Consider the following 23,562-nt stretch of genomic DNA (forward strand, 5'->3'; position numbering starts at 1 on the left):
TGTGCTAAAGTCTATGGCCTCAAGTAATGGCTTGAGGAGTCTCCGGGTCTGAACTCCTCAATAGGGGGAAGTGAAGAAGACCATCGAGAAGAAGACTATGAAGAAGATCATCATTCCAACAGTGCTTCTCAGAAAATCCCTTCACCGCAACCCTCACCGCAACATCAATCTCCTCCACATCAATCTCCACCACCGCAACAAAAAAATATTCCTTCCCCTGAACGACCTGATACTCCCCCCCCCCCCCATTTCAAGAATCTAGTGGATCACATGTCCTCTACAAGCTCAAATGACTCCCCTGTAACTAAACAGAAGAAAGTTGACTAGAAAGCAGGTAAACTTGCAGAGCTCATATGGAGAGAATGCGGTTTTGACACTGTGATGGATGAATCCTTGATAAATTCCTGGATCAACCCCCACCACAGACTTCAAGATGACGACTACAAACCATACCTCACATATGCTAAACCTCCTTCGAATGGCTACTGGGATGTTCCTATCTCCCCAAATGCTAAATACTTCACAGTATTTGATCAGTTTGACCGCAACCTTCCTGGTCAAAAAAGACTGCCAATGGAGTTCGAGAGACTTAAACGATTCTATGCCAAGCATGCCTCTTCTATTTAGAAGATTTGGTCTAACAACAGACCATCAGCAGTCAAGAACTTCAAACCTTGCAAATTCATGAAGGCTGACTTTGTGCAATACACACTCACTAGAAGGAATCAGGACTATGTCCGCACCCAAGTTGACTTCCCCTGCATGAACCCAAAAGAAGTTTTCCTAATAGCAAAGGTGTTCCAAAACAAGTGTGAAAAGCATCCAAAGATGAAGATAGCACTTGAAAGGGCAAGTACTTATCTGAAAGAAACTGTTTGTGACTTCGCAAAGATCGATGCGGATATCCACCCAGTCATTGCCAAAAAGTCTGATCTAGCTCCTCTTGATCCCGCACCGATGCCAACCGAAGGTTATGAAGAAAGATCCCTTGGTGTAACAAACTTTCCTGAACTTGGATTCATCGTCAAAAGGAAAACTGATCAAGTCAAGTATTTCATTTCCATGGCCTCCATGAAGCGCCTCACAAAGAAACAACTTGAAATCTGTTGAACCGCAGTGGAAAAATCGAAACATACAATTGCCGAAGTCAAGTTCAACATTTTAAGGATGATCATCTGGTTGGAAAATGTCAGGAAGTTTTGGTGGATCCTGATCAAGTTCCTTAAACTTGATAAGTGAAGAAAATTAGAGGTCACTTAGGGGGAAATTGTTGATACATGAAGTGACCCTCTTAAATTTGCCTACCGCAACCTACAAGCATCCGCAGTCTAGCTTCCATCATCAGCCACATCCGAAGTCATCTAAGCTACCACAGTCTTCTTTCTGTACTTAGTTTATTTTTATCTATCTTTTTATGATACTCTCTATTGTCCAGTATGCCTTGAATGGCTACTCTTAGAGAGTGAATCACTTGTATTTCTTGAGTCTCTATAAATAGAGATCACACTTTATCAATAAATATAGATATCTCTTTACTCGTCTCTAAATCTGAATTATCTTCAAGTTATCCTTACGCATCTCATATCTTTCTTACTCTCTAAAATCCTCTCGAACATAACTGATTAATACTTCTCTTTGGAGCAAGTCATTTGTGACTTTCTCACTAAGATTGATCTCACTTAATAACTTGGTTTGAATGCATTCCATGTTATGAATCAACTTATGTGTTTACTTGATGTATCACCTGCTGTCATTTATGTTTCCTTACATTTCCGCAACTAACTATCTAACTATCTAACATATTAACTTATTATTGTTGAGCTTTTAAATCCTTTGAGATTAACTAATTCTGCAACTATACTTGTTCTAATGTTTGTTTAAGTGTGTCTCAAGTTTTTCTCTCAACACTTTTGAAATAAGCCTTAATGGACTCCCATTCCCTTTATCTACAGGCAAATATGGCGTGAGCCTGTTGTTGAAACCCTCCCTGCTAGATGAAGTTGTTGCAGAACTTCGTGTAAAGTTCCTTAAAACTCCCAATGCTTCTGGGTGGGAGACTTTCCAACTAATATCGTGTTGACCCATTGAGAGTACCTACAAAATATAGGCTCCATAGCTTAGGATCCATGGGAAGCATTTTGATCGCCCATTGGAAATTTGCTACATGGCCGTCCGGGTCTCCACAGCCGTCGTAATATTTTACCCTGGGGCCCTTCAATCCTGCCAGGATTGGAGTGTTGTTTATTTTATCAGTGAATGGCGACCTAAAGTTCCATCCCCCGACCATTTTATGGTGGTCGTCAGTGTGTCGGTGCCTCTGAAAATCTTTCTTCCTTTGTTCATCATCTCCCTTTCTTTATTCATTCCTTCTTTTACTGTGCTTATCACTAGAATCACTCAACTGATATGTATGAATGGAAACTCGATCCCACTCCTTAACCCTCATTTCTTTCTTGTGATTTTCCTTTTCTTTGCTCCTCTTTTTCGTTTCCTTGTACTATTTAAATTCATCAAACTATTCCAACTCGTTATCTTCTTTTTCATGTTGTATTGAAGTACCTGCCATATCACGTTTGTTGACAACATTCGTCACCTAAGGTGTTTCCACTTGTGCCTCTAAATCTTGCATTCTTTGTAACGGACTTGCCCCTTCAGTTAAAATATACATAGTGTTGCCGGTAATGACCATTTGTTTCTCGTCTGCGGGATAGTGCCACTTGATGAATCATATATTTTAGGGAGCTAGATAATCATATGTTGGGTGATACTGGTTCGATAGGAGACAAGCCGAACTTAAGAAAAAGAGTAAATGCAAGACGTTCATCAAATGTTTAACCCAGGAGAATGCTCTGATGCTTAAGTCAGATGCAAGATATGGGTAATTGAAATCGAATTGTGAGCGAAATGAGGCTGTCGAGAGATACCTATTCGTGGTTGAATTAGTCTGCCTTTATACTTTCTTCGCAAGGGGAAATGGTGATGAGGACGATCCGAATAGTTTCACATCTCATCGTCATTAATGCGTCCAGTGCCAAATGGTACAAAAATAGTACTTATGAACTGTCGGTAATCTTGTCATTCTCGTTATTTAAGCTGTATCGAAATATTGGTCCATGACAAGCTATTTATGTGACGCTCCCTATTTTTCCTTGACTTGACACTCGTGAATACTAGCTCAGAATGTTTCTTGCAAGTCATGTAATTAGGCTTCGTTTTCTTGGGTTCGGCACTCCACGATACGTTCGCCCGAGCTATATATCAGTTGTTCGGATGCGGATCGACCGAACCACTTCTGATTGGAGGTGACATACCTCATTAGGCACCTACATACCTCCTTGATATGTGTTTAATCCATCAAAACTCTGCTAAAAATTATTAATCTTCCTAGTTTCTAATTTTTCACATTCTTATTCCTTGTTGCGTTAAATTGAGCTTCCTTCAACACTTTTATAATACAAGATACCACTTCAATCCTCAAAGCTTTAAAATGCATCATTTCACTTGCTTCCTTACTACTCAAAGCTTCAGCTACAATGGTTGCTTTACCAGGATGGTAAAAACCACACGGTCATAATATTTAAATAGTTTTATCCACTATCTTTGTCTCATGTTTAAGTATTTTTTATTGAATATATATATATATATATATATATATATATATATATATATATATATATATATATATATATATATATATTGTAAAACTTTATGATTTGTATACAACTGTACTTTGTTTCATACAAATAATGTCTTCAAATATTCTAGGCATGAATGAAAATTGCTAACTCAATGTCATGGGTAGGATAATTTCAATTTGTGAACCTTCAACATATGAGATACATAAGATATCACTTTCCCCTTATGGTAAGGGCACAATCCAAATCTGTGCATCATTCAAAGCTTCAAAATCTTATGTTCTTTATGGTGATGTGAGGATGTGTAATGACCCAAATTTTCAAATTAATATTTCATTTTTAAGTAATCAAATCATTTCCAATAAATCACAAAATATCAAGAACAATTGTTTTCAAATTCATAACATTAACATTTTAATTCAAACATTAGTGTGTCCCATCAAATCAAATGTCGGAGAGTGCATGTCATGCCATCAAGCCTTACCCTTGCCCTTAGACTCAAAAGTACCTGAAACAAACCAACAAACTGTAAGCTAATGCTTAGTGGGTTCCCCAGAGCATACCCCACACAATCCACATAATCACATAATCCACATTAGCTATAAAAGCTACATAAACCATATAAGCCATTCAGACAACATATAGGGATGCCATAGGCTCCCCCCGGGGTCTTACTCCAGGATGCCATGGGCTCCCCACATGGTCTTACATCTAAGTGCCATGGGCTCCCACATGGTCTTTAATAGGAAAGCCATGGGCTCTCCACATGGTCTTACATTCAAGTGTCATGGGCTCTCCAATGGTCTTTAATAGGAAATCCATGGGCTCTCCACATGGTCTTACATCCAGGTGTCATGGGCTCTCCCATGTTCTTCCATACAAGTATACCACATATACAACTAGCATACCTCCTAGCACATTACCAGCTAACATGCCACATACACTACTCCAACTAGTATACCACATATCATAAAATGGGTCAGCCTTGGTGCCTTCGACCCATTGGTATGGTAAAGAGACTCGCCTCTCAAAAATGTTGAACTGATGAAATAAGATCAAATAAGTCCCAACGCGTAGCTCCAACTCAACCGCCTACAATCATCATGTGACTAGCTTGTCAAAATCCTAAAATACCAGAAATACCCTTATGGTCAAACTTGGTCAAACCTGGTCAAAGTCCAGGTTAACAGTCAAAGTCAACAGTCCATGTTGACCCCCAACTTGTCGAGTGCATCTAGCAACTCATCGAGTTCCTTCAGAGTCCAGAATATCAGGACAAACCCTAGCCAACTCGTCGAGTTGTCTCATCAACTCATCGAGTTCACTCATATCCAGTAGGCGGGGGAACCCGATACGACTTGTCGAGTTCCCAGAGCAATTCGTCGAGTTTTCCCCATGTTTGCTTATTCGGATGATACATTGATTGCTGGGACTCTATGGCTTAGATATGAATTCTAAAGGTGTCTACGAGGGTAAAGCTTCCAATTTTATCCCCCAGAACCACTTTGTATTCTCTAAAACTCTTAACAAAGGTTGGAAGGCTCAAAAGCTTAGCCATATGGTTCAAGACTCTAGGGATCTGGAATCCCTTCTTTCCAAAAGAGGTTCTAGTCCTCAAAACGTTCCAAAAATGGAGACTTTATGGACATGCATGTCCAATGCATGTCTAGAAGTCAAAATGGCCAAAAAAGGAAAATATAACCTAAAATCCATGCATGACATCCATGCTTGACCAAAAGCTAGATCTAGACCACTATGGGACCATTTTTCCCTGGAGATTCATAAAGTTACAAACTTTATGAAACCCATGCATGCAATCAACAATAATGATAGGAGATGAAGAGTAAACTCAAGATCTAGCCATACTTTAAGATAAAAATCGAATCTTCAATGATTACAATAGTCCACAAGATGGTCAAGCTCAAGAGTGAGGGTTTTGTTTGCTGGATCTTCTCCTTCTTCTCATTATCTTCTTCTTCTTAAGCTCCATAAGTCACTCTAGCTCACAATATGAGAGAAAATGGAGATTAGGGTTTAGCACTGACGTTCTTAGGGTTTGGAGGTTGATGGAAGGTCAACCTCAAGGTTTTAAGGAGATTATATAGGGTGCAAACCCTAAAATTTAGGGTTTTCCTTTACAACTCCTACTCGTTGAGTTGGGCCTTCCAACTCGTCGAGTAGGTCGTAAATCCTGCGGCCCATAAGTGATCTCTATTCTACGAGTTAGAGCTCCCCGACTCGTCGAGTTCCTATATAAAACCCTAAAATTCTGAAAAGAAATTGATACTTGAAACGAGCATTACAAATCTCCCCCACTTGAGCTAGAATTCGTCTTCGAAGTCTGCTGATGCGAATAAATTCGGGTGGTGCTCCCGCATCTCGTCCTCCGGTTCCCATGTCCATTCAGATCCCCTTCGGTGCTGTCATTGCACCTTCACTAGCTTCACCTCTTTATTACGAACGACCTTGACTTTCTTATCCAAAACCTCCACGGGCCGCTCAATGTAGTTCAAGCTCTCATCCACCTGAATGTCATCCAAAGATATAACCGCAGCCTCGTCTGTGATACACTTTCGAAGCTGAGACACATGGAAAGTGTTGTGTATCTGGTTGAGCTCGTTCGGTAGATCCAAACGGTAAGCCACCTTGCCCACTCGGGCCGAAATCCTGAACGGGCCAATATATCGGGGACCTAACTTGCCCCTTATCCAGAACCTGGTGACTCATTTCCATGGTGACACTTTCAATAAGACAAAGTCCCCCACCTGGAACTCGAGGTACGATCGGCTCCGGTCAACATAGCTCTTCTGATGGCTCTATGCGACTCGTAGCCGGTCGTGCACCTGCTGAATCAATTTGGTAGTCTTGAGGACTACCTCAGTGCTCCCCATGACTCGGTGTCCAACCTCGCCCCAACAAACTGGGGTCCTACACCTCCGACCATACAACATTTCAAACGTGGGTCGGTTGATGCTAGCATGATAACTATTGTTATATGAAAACTTTGCTAGTGGGAGGTATGTATCCTAACTTCCTCCAAAATCAACCACACATGCTTGAAGCATATCCTCGAGTGTCTGGATCGTCCTCTCACTCTGGCTGTCTGTCTGGGGGTGGTCAAGTGGGTCAAAGGCACAACAATCTTGGAGAAATCCTGAATAATCTTTGATAGTACCCTGCTAGACCCAAGAAGCTACGTATCTCTGATGCATTCTTCGATACTTCCCATCACATCACTGCCTCAATCTTGGCTGGATCAACCAAAATGCCCTCTTGGTTGATGATGTGCCCCAAAAACTGCACCTCTCTCAACCAGAAATCACACTTTGAGAAATTAACATAGAACCTTTCTAGCCTCAATGTCTCCAATACATCCCTTAGTGAATAGACCAAAATATCATCGATAAACATGATCACTGACCGATCCAACATCGCCCTACACACCCTGTTTATGAGCTCCAACTCAACGGCCTACAATCATCATGTGACTATCTTGTCAAAATCCCAAAATACTAGAAATACCCTTATGGTCAAACTTGATCAAAGTTCAGGTCAACAGTCAGGTCAATAGTCATTGTTGACCCCCAACTCGTCGAGTGCATCTAGCAACTCGTCGAGTTCCTTCAGAGTCTAGAAAACTGGGACAAACCCTAGCTAACTCGCCGACTTGTCTCATCAACTCGTCGATTTTACTCATATCCAGCAGGCGGGGAAACCCGATCCGGCTCGTCGAGTTGTCAGAGCAACTCGTCGATTTTTCCTCCTCTTTTCTTGTTCGGATGATACATTGGTTTCAGGGACTCTAGGGCTTAGATATGAATTCTAAAGATGTCTACGAGGGTAACGCTTCCAAATTTATCCCCCAGAACCACTTTGTATTCTCTAAAACTCTTAACAAATGTTGGAAGGCTCAAAAGCTTAGCCATATGGTTCAAGACTCTAGGGATCTGGAATCCCTTCTTTGCAAAAGAGGTTCTAGTCCTCAAAACGTTCCAAAAATGGAGACTTTATGGACATGCATGTCCAATGCATGCCTAGAAGTCAAACTGGCCAAAAAAGGAAAATATGCCCTAAAATCCATGCATGACATCCATGCTTGACCAAAATCTAGATCTAGCCTACTATGGGACCATTTTGCTCTGGAGATTCATAAAGTTACAAACTTTATGAAACCCATGCATGCAATCAACAAGAATGATAGGAAATGAATAGTAAACTCAAGATCTAGCCATACTTTAAGATAAAAATCGAATCTTGAATGATTACAATAGTCCACAAGATAGTCAAGCTCAAGAGTGAGGGCTTTGTTTGCTGGATCTTCTCCTTCTTCTCATTATCTTCTTCTTCTTAAGCTCCATAAGTCACTCTAGCTCACAATATGAGAGAAAATGGAGATTAGGGTTTAGCACTGACGTTCTTAGGGTTTGGAGGTTGATGGAAGGCCAACCTCAAGGTTGTAAGGAGATTATATAGGGTGCAAACCCTAAAATTTAGGGTTTTCCTTTACAATGCCTACTCGTCGAGTTGGGCCTTCCAACTCGTTGAGTAGGTCCTAAATCCCGCGTCCCACAAGTGATCTCTACTCGATGAGTTGGAGCTCCCCAACTCGTTGAGTTCTAGTCTAAAACCCTAAAATTCTAGAAAGAAATTGATACCTGAAACGAGCGTTACAAGATGGGATTCTTATAGAACGTTTTCTTCAATTCCTCAAAACCTTGTCTTGAACTTCGTCCACTCATATATCACTCTTCCAAGCCTACGAGGTCAAAGGACACAAAAATATTGAAAACCTTTCTACAAATCATCAGTATTAACCCATCAATCCAAGTAAACTTCTAATTTTGGTGGGGCTTTTGGCGGCTCCCACTTTATGAATGCCTCAATTCTGGTTGGGTCTACTTTTATCCATCTTCATTCACCCATGCCCGAGAAATTATAATTTTCTAATCCAAAATTTACATTTACAAAACTTAGCATAAAGTTTCTCATTCTTCAAATGTTTCAAGCACCAACGTTAAATCATCCCTATTCTCCTCCATGGTCCTAGAATAAAGGAGGATATCATCAACGAATGCAATAACGAAATTGTCAAAATATGACTTACAAACCATATTCATATTGTCCAGAAATGTCGTTGGCGCATTTGTTAAGCCAAAAGGCATCACTAAAAGTTCAAAGTATCCTTTGGTTTGGAATTTCGTTTTCTCCACATATTCACTTCTTACTTCCAGCCGGTGATATTTGTATCAAAACTCTATCTATGAAAAATAACCTACTCCATGTGCGGTTTACCATTTTTAATGATGATTCATTTTTCAGGTCAACCGAATAATAAGAAGAAAATTGTTATATACGATATCGATCCTATTGATGTCGGTCTCATTTATGACCCCACGTCCCATCTACGACATCAAATTCACCTTCAACACGGATCTCATCAATGTCATTGAACACGTGTAAGTCACCAATATGGAAGATAAATCGGTAGACATTGAAAGTAATCCAATTGTGCATGATGATAAACCCATACATGATGAGACGAAAGATTAAAACTCGGGGAAGAGAGAGTCAAGTTCGGAGAACGATTACAACATCATACGAGCAACATGAGTTCTAAAAAAGCACATAACTAAACCACACCCACGTCAAATTAACTAAGAGCATCCCGGTCTTCAACTTTGGTTCCTTTATTTACAATGATCGTTTCTTAGATTATCCAAATGCAAAGGGAGCATGAGAGTGGTTCCTTTAGAATCTCTACTCCATCAGGATCCTAATAAAAGAAAGTCGTTAAGGTTTCACATTGGGTCGAGAATGAGTACGAGAAGGATCAAATGTTATGGAGTTTTAGACCAAAAACGAGTGGTAGTGGATGCAAACTCAAAACAATAAACATGTCTTCCATTATCAAATACATAAATTAAGTTTCATAAAGAATTACTTATCATTTCATTTCTAATTTTTAAGGAGTCACAATGATCAAAAGGTCATATCTTCTATATATTCACAAAATTAACATTAAACCCAAAAAAATGTGATCCTACAAACCAATCAGACAAGCAAGAGTGCCTTATGGCCTTGGGCATAGCTCTTGAAATCTTGTCAACCTTCAAAAACAAACAAATCAACTATCAAAATATGATCATATGCATCACATATATCGAAATTCATCATCTTTTTGTATGAAATAATAACTAATGACTAAATTTAACAACATTATATAAAAAGATCAAGAAACTACCGTTTCAGAAGCACTTTTGGATTATATGGAAAAAGATTTTTGTGGTGTAAACTCTCAATCGATTTCTTTAGCAAAAGCAAACAATCCCTAGCATCATGAAACGGTTCATTAAAGCTTTTCTGGTTTTTACGATCCGTTTCAAATGAATCATTCATCACTTTTCTTCGTTTTTGAGATGATTGGCTTCCAACTTCTTTGCAAATTGAGAAGTTTAGAAACGGGTCCCATTTATCACATATGATTCGCAAGCACCTGAATATTTTTTAATCAATTAAATTAATAAGCAAAAGATCTAAAAAAACAATAAGATGGTGAGACGTGCCTTAAAAGATACTCAGCACATGTAGCTCCAGTGTCTTTGGAGATAAGGTAATCGAGAAGCACTTGATGATCATAATGTATCTGCAAACATTCGAGGGTAAGACTGTAATTTTGTAACCCTAAAATATAAGTATTTTTGAAACAAAATAACAAACTATCGAAGAACTTACCTCTGAAAGAAATATATGTAAAAGATGAACAGGATCAAAAATATCCAACAGTAGGACGATTATATCCTTCTCAAACACATCCAATGTCAAATCTTTCCTATTATAAATACCAAAAAATATATAAAAATAAATACCAAAAAATATATATACATGAATAAAATTAAACTATAAGTTATGTTTCTCACTGTTGCTTGTGGCAAAAAGGCATGTCAGTTAGCAACAAGAGAATTTCAAATAGCATATCATCCTGCAATTCAAAGATGAAACAAAAATAAAAACACTAATAAACAAAATACTTATGAAAAAGGAAAAATGAAATAAATCAAGAACAACCTCATGGATATAAAGCTGTACAAAAGACTCTGCAAATTGGTTGCATTTCACAAGATGGTTTTTGAGCCACTCATGAATTGCAATAAATCCTTTTGTTTCTTGTAATCTAATCAAATGAAAACTACACTTCAAGTAAAGGAAAACAACTCGTCTTTGTAAATGTTGATGATGACAAGTTTCATCAAGAAGAAATGGAGAATCTTTAAGGCAATCATCTTGATTGGTGTGTGATTGAGTTAAAGATTCAAATAGCAAATCTTGGAAGTGTTTATCGATAAGATTCAACCATGAAACAATCATCTCACAATCTAACTCAATGATTGAACTAAGCCTCATCATCAATACAAGAATCTTGTGTTGAATGTATTGAGAGATTCTCACATAACTATGATTTTCAGCTTTTTGATTGCTCTGATACCATGTTAGAAATCTTGGAAAGATGTTAAAGATTTCAAGAATCATTGGATTTTTGTCATCAGAATTTGAAACAATCGAACAAAACAACTGAAGAAGATGACCACAAAACTCATTGGAAACCGTGTTACATGACTCCCATGGTATATCTTGTAAGCAAGAAGAAAGAGTGTTTAAATAAACTTCCAAAATTTCATCATCTTCTTCATGTTTCAGGTGTTTTAGAATATTTCGTAATACTAATATGATTGAGCTTGCTGGAGAATCATGATCTGGTGAAATTGCTTTATGAATTATGAGCTTGAAGTGGAGACATAGTGATTTGATGAATTCTTTCAAATGGTTTTCCTGTGAGATGTGTTTTTGTAAGAAAGAATGGAAGAAATTGAGGTGGAAAATGAATGGTTATTTACTTATTTAAACGTACAGATGACATCGACACCACAAACTTAGATATGGCTACAAGAACATTTCCTGATAAATGTCGAACATATGGACTCTGGATTGCTAGCAAGAACACCTGTACGAAAGAAATCAAATTGAGAGGCTTAATTTGAGTAATCGAGTTCATAATCTTGATTACAGAATGAAATGAAGTGATGAAACTGTACCAATTCGTTTATGATCTTGAGTACACATTCGGAAGCTGAAGAATGGCAGATTGAGCTAACGATGGTGGATTTGCTATTACTAGAAATGTCGTTTAATGGGTTGCCCTGTGTGTAAAATACAAGCTTCATTGTGCAACAATGGCGATGAACAGTAATCAACTCGAATTAAACTACAACGAAAGAAGCACCAACATGATCACCAGAGGCAAATTCGTCAGTCCAAAGCTTTATTTGATTTGAAACCTAAAACATGGAAATAGGGTTTTGCATAAACCGAGGATTCAAATTTGAGTAATTGAAGTACGAATTCGTGTAATGGTAAATGTAAAGCTTTAAGTTGGTAATTAACGACCTGAGAGAGTGTAATTAACAGCGATTTCTCTTGTTCTTTGCTTATCGATTCCGTTGATTTCGCCTGAGAAAATTTAAGGGGAGATGATAAAAAGAGGGAAAGAGGAAAGAAACAATGTGAAGAGAGAACGACTTACTGTGAATGGATGGAGAGAGTTGTGTATGAGACAACAAAGGCGTGAGTATTGAAGCCGGAGCATCTCGCCGTCGCCGGAGACGATTGTTGACATTTTCGGTTGTTCGAAATTTGCGAGGGAAAAAGCACGAAAGAGAAATGAGAAAACAGGGGTTCGTTTATCGCTTATCTTATACTCGTTACAGACATTTTCTTTAAAATAACAAATAAAAACTCATGTGGGTTATACAACGAAACCCTAAATTACCCATGATCAGATACCATTGATACAGCAAGAAAGTTGATTTCTTCTCTCTGGTTTCTTTTTTGATAAGCGAGATACAAAATCAAAAAGCAAACAGGCAACAAGTTCCGTTTTTTATGTCATCACCTCAAGAAGCCATTTCACTAGCGACACTTCTAATCCAAAAATGCACTTCCATCAACTCCCTCATAAAAGCCCGTCAACTCCATGCTCGAGTCATCACTGCCACACCCCCAATCCGAAAATCCCCTTACCTAAACAACAATCTCATCTCAATGTATTCAAGATGTGGTTCCCTCTTACACTCACACCTTGTGTTCGACGAAATGCCTCAAAGAACCATCGTCTCTTATAACGCCCTCATTGCTGCCTATTCTCGCAGTCGCAACAACACCCATATAGCATTTGACCTATTGAAACAATTAAACATCGAAGGATTCATACCAAATGGCCCTACTTTCACTAGCTTACTACAAGCATCTTCTTCCCTTCAAGACCTTCTTCTAGGATCTTCTTTACATACACAGATTGTAAAATTCGAATTCTTGAGTGATACATTAGTTCAAACTTCTCTTCTTGGTATGTACTCCGATTGTGGCGATTTAGAGAGCTCAAAGAAGGTTTTCAATAATATACTCAAAAAAGATGCCATGGCTTGGAATTCTATCATAGTTGGACACATGAAAAATGAAAAGATCATTGAAGGACTTTATTTCTTTAGAGAAATGACAAATTCCGAGTCTTTTCCTACTCAATTTACGTATTCAATGATACTCAACGCTTGTAGTAAATTACAACACCATAACATCGGACAACTCACACATGCGAAAGTAATTATATCCGGATTACCCACGGATCTTCCATTGCTTAATGCATTGCTAAACATGTATTCCAATTGTAGGGACACCAAAACAGCACTCAAAGTTTTTTATAACATCGAGAAACCAGATTTAGTGTCATGGAACTCGATATTATCCGGGTTATCTTTAAATGGAGACAAAGACAAATCAATCAAAATGTTTATCCATCTTTCCAAAGTTTCTTATGTTAAACCCGATGACTACACATTCGCCATTATCATCTCTGCAACTCGATCGTTACCATTTTGTAACTACGGAAAGCCACTCCATGCTCAAGTTGTCAAATTAGGGTTTGATTCAAACGTGTACATTGCAAGCACATTGGTGTCGATGTATTTTGATAATTTAGATATGGAATCCGCTCAAAAGCTTCAAAGTTTAATCCCGATTAAGGACGTGGTTTTCTGGACAGAAATGATCACGGGTTATGCTAAAACGGGTGATGGTTCTCATGCCATCAAATGCTTCCATGAAATGTCACAAGAACACAAGATCGATAGCTTTGCGATAAGTATTGTGTTAAGTGCATGTGCGGATCTTGCTTCTAATAATCAAGGAGAGATGATTCATTGTAGTTCAATAAAACTCGGTTTGAATTTAGAAATGTCGGTTTTTGGTAGCTTGATCGATATGTACGCGAAATCCGGTGACCTAAAATCGGCGGAATCGGTTCTTTCCGAGATCAAAACCCCGGATTTGAAATGTTGGAATTCGATTCTCTCGGGGTATGGCCACCATGGGAAAGTGGAGAAAGCGTTTATGATCTTTGATGAGATAGTGAAACGAGGGTTAATCCCAGATGAAGTTACGTATCTTTCAATGCTTTCTACGTGTAATCATTGTGGTTTGATCGATAAAGGGAGGTTGTTATGGAGTTCGATGAAGGAAAACGGTTTGATTCGTGGAAGTAAACATTATTCTTGTTTTGTGGGTTTGTTAAGTCGTGCGGGGTTACTTGAAGAAGCTGAGGAGATGATTATGGAAATCGATGAATGTAATCTTGAAATGTGGAGGAGTTTATTGAAATCGTGTATTGATAGGAGGAATGTTGAAGTTGGAACTCGTGTGGTTGATAGGATTATGGAGATTTGTGAAGAAGATCTTGCGTCGAATGTGTTGGTGACGAGTTTTTATGCGTTAATGGGTCGATGGGATGATGTTGCAAATATGAGGAGGAAGATGAGAGATGTGGGTGAGAAAGATGCGGGGTTGAGTTGGATTGAGGTGTGGAGAAGTACACATGTTTTTTGTTCGGGAGATGAGACTCATCCGAAGGTTGATGAATTACGAGCCGAATTGGTGTCATTGCAAATGAATATGATGAAATGTGAAGAAGATAGTGTTCGATTGTTAGATATGTGAAGTTGTTTAAACCGAACGAAACTCATTCTATATAGGAAGATTTTTTGTGAAGATATCAACAAGTGGGAACTCAAAGTTTCACTTACATGTAGAATGCAAACATGCCCCAATACGATTTGGTCACGTATGGGTGCATATCAATGTCATTGTGTTTGGTTTTTTTTATGTTGGACAAGATTCGTTAAAATATAGGTAATGTATATTGTCACAATATGTTATAGTGGCTTTGTTAGGAGAGTGTCTAATGCAACAAACCCTATCATGAATGCTATGTGGACGGGCCATTAATGAGTTGTTTTTAGAGTTTCCAGGTTACGATGTGTCTTTAAATTTTGTTAATTTTAAGAGCATTTTAAAAAATTTGTTAATGTTATCTTAATTAAGGATGATATTGTGTTTAAGATGATTTTAATATTTTAATATTACTATTATTGGTCATAAATTATATTTCACATTACATATAAGTCTTTCTTTATAGGATTAGTATAGTACATTTATACATAAGACATTTATTATTATAGGTTTTCATGTTTTGAAATTTGATAAATCTTAAGAAAAAATTTGTGCAAAAATATCATCAGGACAACGATTGGTATTGTCGTTATTTATTACCCCGAGCCGGTCATTTATGTGTCATAATTTCCATATCATTTGGTATCATAGGCCAACTAAGTTGGTCGGACGTAGAAGTCCTCGTGCAGTTGCAAACCATCGTGAATTAGGGATGAACGTGAAACGGTTGACGTTTGATATATTGTTGGTAATTTTAGTATTGTCAGCATATTTTAGTGTAATTATTATTGTTGTCAAGACAGATCGGTTCAGTTGGTCATCCGAGATTGGAGGTGCGAAGTGCACACTCGGAGTGTTAAATATGAACTCGGGTATACGGGGGTCCGGGGGCAGCGCCCCTTGCGGGGTCTAGAGGCAACTCCTTGGTAGAGTCCGAAGGGGAGAGCTCTGGGTGGTTCCGCTAAGTGGTCAGTAGATGCGGTCAAGTGGCAGCGCCCCGAAACCTAAAGGGATTTCTATATATGAAAAGAGTCCATCCATGCAATTTCCCGCCAAAATTTATTGATGACATCATGGTGATGTAAGCGTCGGTTGTGTCTAAAACCTACCTGTTTTTTTGCGGCAATTTGGTGTAACCAACTTTGAACTACTTTTCCCTCCTTGTATAAATGCAAGGTAATGATTCCAGGAAAAGGGTTGATCATTAACATATACGAAATTGATCATTATCAATCTTTCTGTCTCTAAAGAACACATAACATCACAAGGTATACTGTGTTTAAGATTTGGATTAGGTTTGTAATCCAAATTCTTGGGTTATCTCATTTCTGAAATCGTGTTCCACAGGCTATAAGGAACGAATTACAGATTTTGGAAAAGTGAAGTAATCACGATCTAAGCAATATCCAATTTTTATTGTTATTCCAAAATCCTTATTTTCTAACATATATCCTGATAGAGCAAGACAACATGTAACATCCTGTTTCCTGCCATTCCTTATTTCAAGGTCGTGGGTCGGAAGTCCATTGTGTAAGGCTTTGGGCCTTAAGGAGGTAATGTTTGGACCTTTTGGAAGGAGGAAATGATGGTTGCGAGATCTTAATCTTTGAATTGTGTTTCGGGCCTAAGGGTAGTAAAGGGAAAATCATAGGTCGGGGTCTTGCATGAAATGTAACGCCTTGTTTCCAATCGATTCTTAATTCGAGGTTGTGGCCCGAAGATCGGTCATCATAAGGATTAAGGCCTTTGAAAAGGTAAGATCTAGGTCCATTTGGGTGCGAGTGATGTATTTGAAGTGATCTGGGTGTTCGTTTCGTGTTTTGGAGCCTTGGGGTATTTCGATTAAGTGTCAGTTCGGGCTTTTGTGGAAATTAGATTTTTGTTTGGAAGGTCTTAAGGATGGTATGAATTGATAGAAGTGTAGGGCTTCTCGTTAACTTTCTGTGGATATAAGGATCGTCGGAAACGGGCTTATAACGAAGAAGTGATGGCCTTCGGAAGTTTGGTAGTTTTTAGGTTTAGCCGGGTACGTAGGCGTACTAGTGAAGAAAGCAGTGTGCGGGGCGTATGTTAGGCGTACTGACCAGGATAATCGCGGGTGCTCTTCGGAGTACGATGGGCATACAATATGTACATTGGGCGTACACCAATTAGACCCAAACCTTAATTTAGGGTCTTGGACCCTATTTAATCTCCTTATCTCATAACCTAACCCTAATATCTTCAGCCTCCATCCCTATAAACCCTAGAAATCGACCCTTAGCCCCCATTTAAGTGATTTTAGAGCTTCAAAGTGATTTATGTGGTTTTTATGATTGAGGAGGAAGAAGGAACTTCTTGAAGAATCATTTCTTGACTTAGAGCTTTTGGATCCAAGCTTTGTGCACCTAGATCTATCTTCTAGAGGTATAAAGTCTCAACCTTGACAACTCTATCATGTAGATCTAATTAACTGGTATTTTGTTATGGTTTTGGTCCCTTTGAGGTGGTTCTTGTGAGTAGAAGTTACTCCAGAATCTTTGAGCTTCATATTTGGTCCTTGTTGAGGTTTTGGAGTCATAAAGTTTGGATCATGATGGGTATAAACCTTTCATGCATGATTTGGTAGTCATCTAATGAAGTTTGGGACTTAGGGTTTTGATTTGGGTCCCATTGAGTTATGCTAAGTCATAAAGTTGGAAACTTTATAACTTAAGAAGTCCCTTGAAATCAGATCTGGAAGTTTGGACTGAGGTCTTAAGGTATTAAGAAGTTTTAAGACATTTTTGGAGTGATTTTGACCATTTGGAATTCATCTTTGGTATTTGGGCTTCATTAAGCCATGCAAAGGCATAAAGCATTCGATTTTATGGATCAACTCACTTATATTTAGCTATTCTGAGGTTTTGGACGTCTTGGCTTAATGGATTAAAAGCTAGAATTGAGAAATGGTCAAACAGGAGGAGTACGTTGGCCGTACAAGCTTGTACGCACAGTGTACAAGCTCTTAAGCCAGTACGCTTAGCGTACAAGCTGAGTATGCCCCGCGTACTCAGCAGAGTGGGATTTCAGGTTTGGGCCATCTTTTGGGCTTTGTTGTTTTGGGCCCTATTGGGCCATCAGGTTTTGGGTTGATATTTATTTGTGGAGTCCCACTATGTATTTCGGCCCAATTTAGAAAATTGGGCCATGGTTTGGGCCTTAGGTAGTTTTTGGTGTTTGAGCCTTGTAGACTATTAGGTTTGGGACTAAGTCTTGGTCCAAAAGTAGGTGAGGGGTAAATTGGTTATTTACCCTAGTAATGGATTTATGGTTATGGATTGGAACCCAATTGTTAATTGGGTGTTGTTTTGACTTTGATAGTTCAAGGATCTGTCAGCCAGCAGCCAAGGATTTTCTGTTTGTTTCTGCAGTGCGAGGTGAGTTTTCTTACTATATCCATGGGTTGAAGGCACCAAATCCGACCCATTACGTGTTATGTGATATGCTAGTTGTCTCTGTGATACTTTCATGGAAGACCCCATGGGTAGCCCATAGCATTTGGATATTAGACCATGGGTGGGGTAGCCCATGGCATTCCAAGTAAAGACCATGAGGGGAGCCCATGGCATTCCAGATAAAGTCCATGGGGGAGACCATGGAAACTATATGTATGTTACATGATAATCTGTAGTTGTATGTTGTATGGTATTTTGGGGAACTCACTAAGCTTTGTGCATATGGTTTTCAGTTTATGTTTCAGGTACTCTGGTTTTCAAATGGAGAGCTCAGGATGATTGCAGAGCGCACACCACATATTTCCGCATTCTATGGATCACTCTGATTTGATGATGTTTTGTTAAATCTTTGGGTACCTTGGTTTGAGGGATTCGGACATACTCTCGGGTGTGTATGAACTCAAATTGAGGATTTAGTAAAGTTTTCAAAAGAAATGTATTTTAAGAAAAGAGTTTTGTAAGATAAGAAAAGGGTGTGGTGCATGCAATCAGCCGAGCTCAAGTAAGCTTTCACAAAATACTCATACATGTTCTTTTATATGATTTGATATGTGAATCACATGCTAGTTAGGGCTAAGAATCTTCTCAGTTTTGCATGATAGAATGCTAAGAGAGATGTTTTTGTATGTCTATTGTATGAGCTTGTAGACTTACATACTAGAGCTGATGAGTCAGTAATAGATTGGCCTGGTATGTGGGATGCTTTTTAGTCTTGGGATTATTGGATGCTATGTCGTAATGGAAATATCTATTGGTATCAATAAATGCTAAGTGTATGCTTTAAAAATTGTATACGGTTAGAATCTTGTAGCCCTAGAATAATTGATTTGGCCTTATTTCTTGTTCCTTGTCTGGTTGTGGTCCTAGGGTAGAGTCTGTTATTAGATAGCCTATTTGATCCTTGTTAAAGCAAAAAAATTGACCCTCTTAAACTTAGCTCATCCGCAATTATCTCTGTCTACCGCAACTTGTTCTTTGCTACCGCAACTCTTTTCCCCTACCACAATTACTCCTCTGCTACTGCAATCAAGAAGTGAACCGCAATGAAGACTTATGTATTGACTTAGTGATAGCATTTGTTTATCCAATGGACCTTGCATGGCCATATTAGTCAGTAGTTTATTAATTGTTTATTCTGAATGTAAGTCTTTGAGGCTCTATAAATAGAGTGCTCATGTTTTGTATCAAACTACCACTTCTACTTCTCACTTCTTATCATTTCTCTACTATGATCTTTTGATCCTTCTCTTTAAAATATAAGATCATTTTCTCATATCTCTATCTTACTGATCATCATCGAATATTCTCTTCACTTTAAACTGATCTCACTTACTAACTCGTTTTTTAATTCAAACCGTGTTTCAAATCAATTTGGTGTTTACTTGATATAACTTGTCATTTACATTTCCTTTACATTTTAGCACTTTACATTTTTGCAACTAAAAATCTAATAAATCTAACTTATTATTTTTGAGCTTTCATGATCCTTTGAGATTAACTTATTCCGCAACTATAATCTTGTACTAACGTTTGTTCAAGTGTTTCCCAAAGTTCTTCTCTCAATAATTGGTATCAGAGCCAAAGTGGTTGCTTTTTAAAACGAAACTCTCATTTTGAAAATCCTTCTATACCACTGAAGCTCATTTTTCTCTTAAAACTCTTTAAAAAAAAGGAAATGGCACAAGCTTTATCACTTAACGTTTCCAACAGTGTTGGTGGTTCTAACTGAGCCCCAATACTTGTTGCAAGCGAATATCACCACTGGTCTCAAAGAATGGAGAGGTATCTGAAAAGACTTGGTAGAGATGTATGGAGATATGTAGAAGAAGGACTTCATGTTCCTATTCTCACTCATATCCAAGCTAATGGTGCTCAAGCTAGACTAGGTGGAGGTCAAGTTGTAATAAATCGTCCCACTAAAGATGATTTGTACAAAATGGAAAGTGATGATGTTGCTTTCTATGAAATCTTGTGTGGAGTGGCCCCAGACAACTTTGACATCATCATCAACTGCAAATCAACCAAATAAATCTGGGATGTTCTCAAAAACTTGTATGAAGGTTTCGAGAAAGCTCAAGAAAGGAAACTCACCACTGCCCTCAACGAGTTTAACAACTTCAAAGCTCATCCAGGTGAAAGTCTAGAAGATTCTTTCAAAAGATTCAATCTTATTGTCACCAAGTTGTCAAACGCTGGCACCGTCTAAAGCAATCATGAAACAAACTTTCAGTTTCTCAATGGCTTGGGTATGCACTGGACTACAATAAAGATGATAGTCCAAGGAGATAGGAAAATTCATACACTATCTCTCTTCAAGTTGTATGGTGAACTTCAGGCACAAGAATCAACAGTGCTAAAAGATTGTGCAGACTTCGGAGGTCCACTTGCTCTCATAGCTCAAACCCCTCATAGAAAAACCACCCAATCATATGAACCGTATTCACTCTCATATGACAACCCACTGCATTCTTATGAAGCAGATACATAATATGATGATGAAGAAGAATTTCAAAATGTCATCGCCCTAGTTAGCCAACAATTCAATAAGCTACCACCAACCTTATTTCGTAAAACTCAGCAGTTTACCATACCACCTTTCAACCGTAACTTCAACCCACAGAACAATTGTTCTTGATATCCCAGAAACCCTCACCAGTCTCCGCAACCACAAAACTTTCATCAACCCAAAGAGGCACCGCAGTCCATCAAGGCAACTGACTCTGGTACCTCAACTGAAGACAAAAATGATGTTATTATCTGTCACAAATGCAACAAAGAAAATCACTTTGCTAAAGACTGCAAAGCCAATCTTGTGAAAGATAAAGCCTTCTATTTGAGAATGGCTCAGTAGATGGAAGATAAAGAAAAGGAAAGGTCATACGTAGCCCAAGTTAAGAGCGATCATCAAGTGTGGTCTTCCGGAGATGAAGATGAAGATCATAACAACATCAGGGGAAAAGGAAAAATCTGCATGGTGTCAACTGCTGATGAGGATGGATCAACAAAGCTGGAGAAAAACTATTGCTTCATGGCGAAAGATGGAACTCTAAGCATCATTGAATAGGTAAAACTCATGATCCAGTCTAATAATTACGGCATGCATGATTGTCAACCCTTCTTGGACAAATTAATGACACTTGTTTTGCCGTCCCTTCAGACTATAAAAAGGCATTAGATGAGAAGAACATAGCATCCCAAGAAATGTTTCATGTGAGAGGAAAACTAGAAGATAAGAGACTTAAAGCTGCCATGTTAGAGAAGGACTTAGTATTAGAGAAAGATGCTAGAATGTTGTGTGAAACTCAGTTAGGGATAGCCTTAAATCAAAGAGATTTAGTCCAAAAGGAAAATGTACGTTTAAATCTTTTAATTGAATTTTTTTTAATGAAAGTGAGGCTATTGAAAATCTTGTGAATAATGGGACTACAGATAATGCATATAACTGGGGATGGTCTAATGGGTTTTCAACTGCAAAGGATTCATCACCTCGATTTAACCAAGACCGTCCATATGTCCCTCTGAATCAAGAGTTTCATTTCCCTGTCAATGACAAAACATTCCCAGAAGACATAAGATGTCACTTCGTTAGGCTTCATGAACTAAGTTAAAATTGTGTTATTGAGGAAATTCTCCCCGAATCCTTAAATTCCATACCAGTCACTAACACAAATTGTTCCAACTCTCAGTCATCCTCTGATGCAGACGAAGAAGTTGTTTTAAAAGGACCATACTTAGCCAATGATTGTCCATCTTTACCTTCCTTAAAGTGTCCCAACAAAAATCCATCCTTGACTTACTCTGCGGCAGTCCAGTCATCCTTACCGCAGACCGCAGTCAAAATTACAATGACCATTCAGCCTATTCATCATGAATTACCAATTGAAAAATTTGAGTATGGTCAATGTTCACAAAACCCTGAACTCTCTAGTTCAGATGATTCAATCCCTCGTTTTTCAAAACAATCAAAATCTTTCAAGAAACCGCAGTTAAACATTTCTGATTGCAGTTCTCCAAAAAGTCATGGAAAGTTAGCTTTCAAGGAGCATCTTAAGTCTCGAAACAAAAAGCGGGACGATAAATACAAAAACAATTTCAAACATCCAAAGGTTTCAAAACAAAAGAATTTCGAAAAACCCATCAATGACAAAAATCTTTCAAAAATCATTGTAGTCAAAGAATTAGACAAAAGGGAGTGTACAGTAACAAAAACTTTATCAAACTCTTCTACAAAATCCCGAAAGAAAGTCACATCTTTTCAAAGGTATATTTTTCAAAACTATTCCTAAAAAGATCCAAAATGGAAAGGTCTTTTGCCAACTCCTAAGTCTGCAAAATCATCTCAGTCACTTCTTAAGTCAAAACCTTGGAGAAATTCACGTGTAAAACTTTTTCAAGTCCCAAGGTTTCTGCAGCCAAAAGTCATTAATGGACCGGACAAAAGGATCAGAACACACCCTCCAGACCATTGAGCAAATCCGGTGTCTGGATAAAGCCTCTTTCTTCTGGCCTTTTTCTTTTGAAAACATCACGTCCAACTCAACCTCGTAACATTCCCAAAGTTACCAAGTACTTAGGAATAGGTATAAACTCGAACACGAAACATGTCCCTATTACTCATGTGCATGCATCAAGTCAGAAAAATTTCAGTTTGTCCCCGGGCTCCAAATTCGTTTAGGTGCCCAAACTAACCCATTAATTTTTGTAGGCAATGTGTAAGGAGGACTAAGAAGAGGAGTTGTTAATTGATAGTGTCTGCTCCTTGCACATGACCGGAAGGTTAGAGTACCTTTGCGATTTCAGGCCTATATGTAATGGTGGACATGTCACATTCGGTAACAATGCAAATGGAATCATTCGAGGTTATGGTGTTCTGACTACGGGCAACTTCTCAATTCAAAAGGTTGCTTATGTTGAAGGTCTCAAGCATAATTTGATCAGTGTGGGTCAATTATGCAAAGCTGGTCACATAGTTGAATTTGATAGTAAGTATTGCCATATTTTGATGAGTGATAGAAGCACCTGCTTGATTAAGTCTAAATCTGAGGGCACATTTTGGGTTTGGTCGATATTGGTTCAGGGGTTTTGTGTAGAAGATCTTTGGTCAGGGTTCAGTGGTTTCTCTCCTGTTCTGGTAAGAGTGGCAGTTGCCTATAGAAGAACTACAGGGTTCAAACACTACTGTTGCTAGGAAAGGAGCGGTAGCTGGGAGAGGGTGGTGTCAGTTGCGTGAGTTGTTGGTCATGGGAAATGTCGAGGGAGTTTCATACTCACTCAGATTGCAGTTGATTAGGATTCAATGATTCTTTGAGAATGGAAATCGGGGTGAAGATTTGCTAGTTCAGGGCCAGGGTTATTGTTTTTAGCCGCCAGCATAAGAACTCAAGGAACTGGTATGT

General features: G+C 38.5%; 2 protein-coding genes across 2 annotated transcripts; one reads left to right on the forward strand and one right to left on the reverse strand.

The window, feature by feature from the left end:
* Window positions 1–9,555: 9,555 nt before the first annotated feature.
* On the reverse strand, window positions 9,556–12,346 carry LOC111877866 (uncharacterized). The gene is made up of 11 exons (XM_023874374.3): window positions 12,214–12,346; window positions 12,078–12,140; window positions 11,918–11,968; window positions 11,726–11,830; window positions 11,542–11,634; window positions 10,701–11,462; window positions 10,553–10,614; window positions 10,368–10,464; window positions 10,199–10,278; window positions 9,877–10,128; window positions 9,556–9,742 (listed from the first exon to the last, which is right to left on the reverse strand). Exons 1-11 carry the CDS (start codon window positions 12,304–12,306, stop codon window positions 9,706–9,708), a joined length of 1,695 nt encoding a protein of 564 aa, XP_023730142.1. The 5' UTR covers window positions 12,307–12,346; the 3' UTR covers window positions 9,556–9,705.
* Window positions 12,347–12,572: 226 nt separating this feature from the next.
* Window positions 12,573–14,993, forward strand: LOC111877865 (pentatricopeptide repeat-containing protein At3g50420). The gene has a single exon (XM_023874373.2). It carries the CDS (start codon window positions 12,573–12,575, stop codon window positions 14,676–14,678), a length of 2,106 nt encoding a protein of 701 aa, XP_023730141.1. The 3' UTR covers window positions 14,679–14,993.
* The last annotated feature ends 8,569 nt before the right edge of the window (window positions 14,994–23,562 follow it).

The sequence above is a fragment of the Lactuca sativa genome, chromosome 3 (genome assembly GCF_002870075.4).
Source record: "Lactuca sativa cultivar Salinas chromosome 3, Lsat_Salinas_v11, whole genome shotgun sequence".
Taxonomy (NCBI): domain Eukaryota; kingdom Viridiplantae; phylum Streptophyta; class Magnoliopsida; order Asterales; family Asteraceae; genus Lactuca; species Lactuca sativa.

Excerpts from the sequence above, each read along its gene's own strand:
- LOC111877866 (XM_023874374.3), bottom strand. The coding sequence starts at position 12,306 with ATGTCAACAATCGTCTCCGGCGACGGCGAGATGCTCCGGCTTCAATAC. Across the intron at positions 11,831-11,917 it reads AATTTGCCTCTGGTGATCAT|GGCAACCCATTAAACGACAT; the intron begins GTTGGTGCTTCT and ends TTTTACACACAG. Across the intron at positions 10,465-10,552 it reads CCTTTTTGCCACAAGCAACA|GAAAGATTTGACATTGGATG; the intron begins GTGAGAAACATA and ends TATTTATAATAG.
- LOC111877865 (XM_023874373.2), top strand. The coding sequence starts at position 12,573 with ATGTCATCACCTCAAGAAGCCATTTCACTAGCGACACTTCTAATCCAA.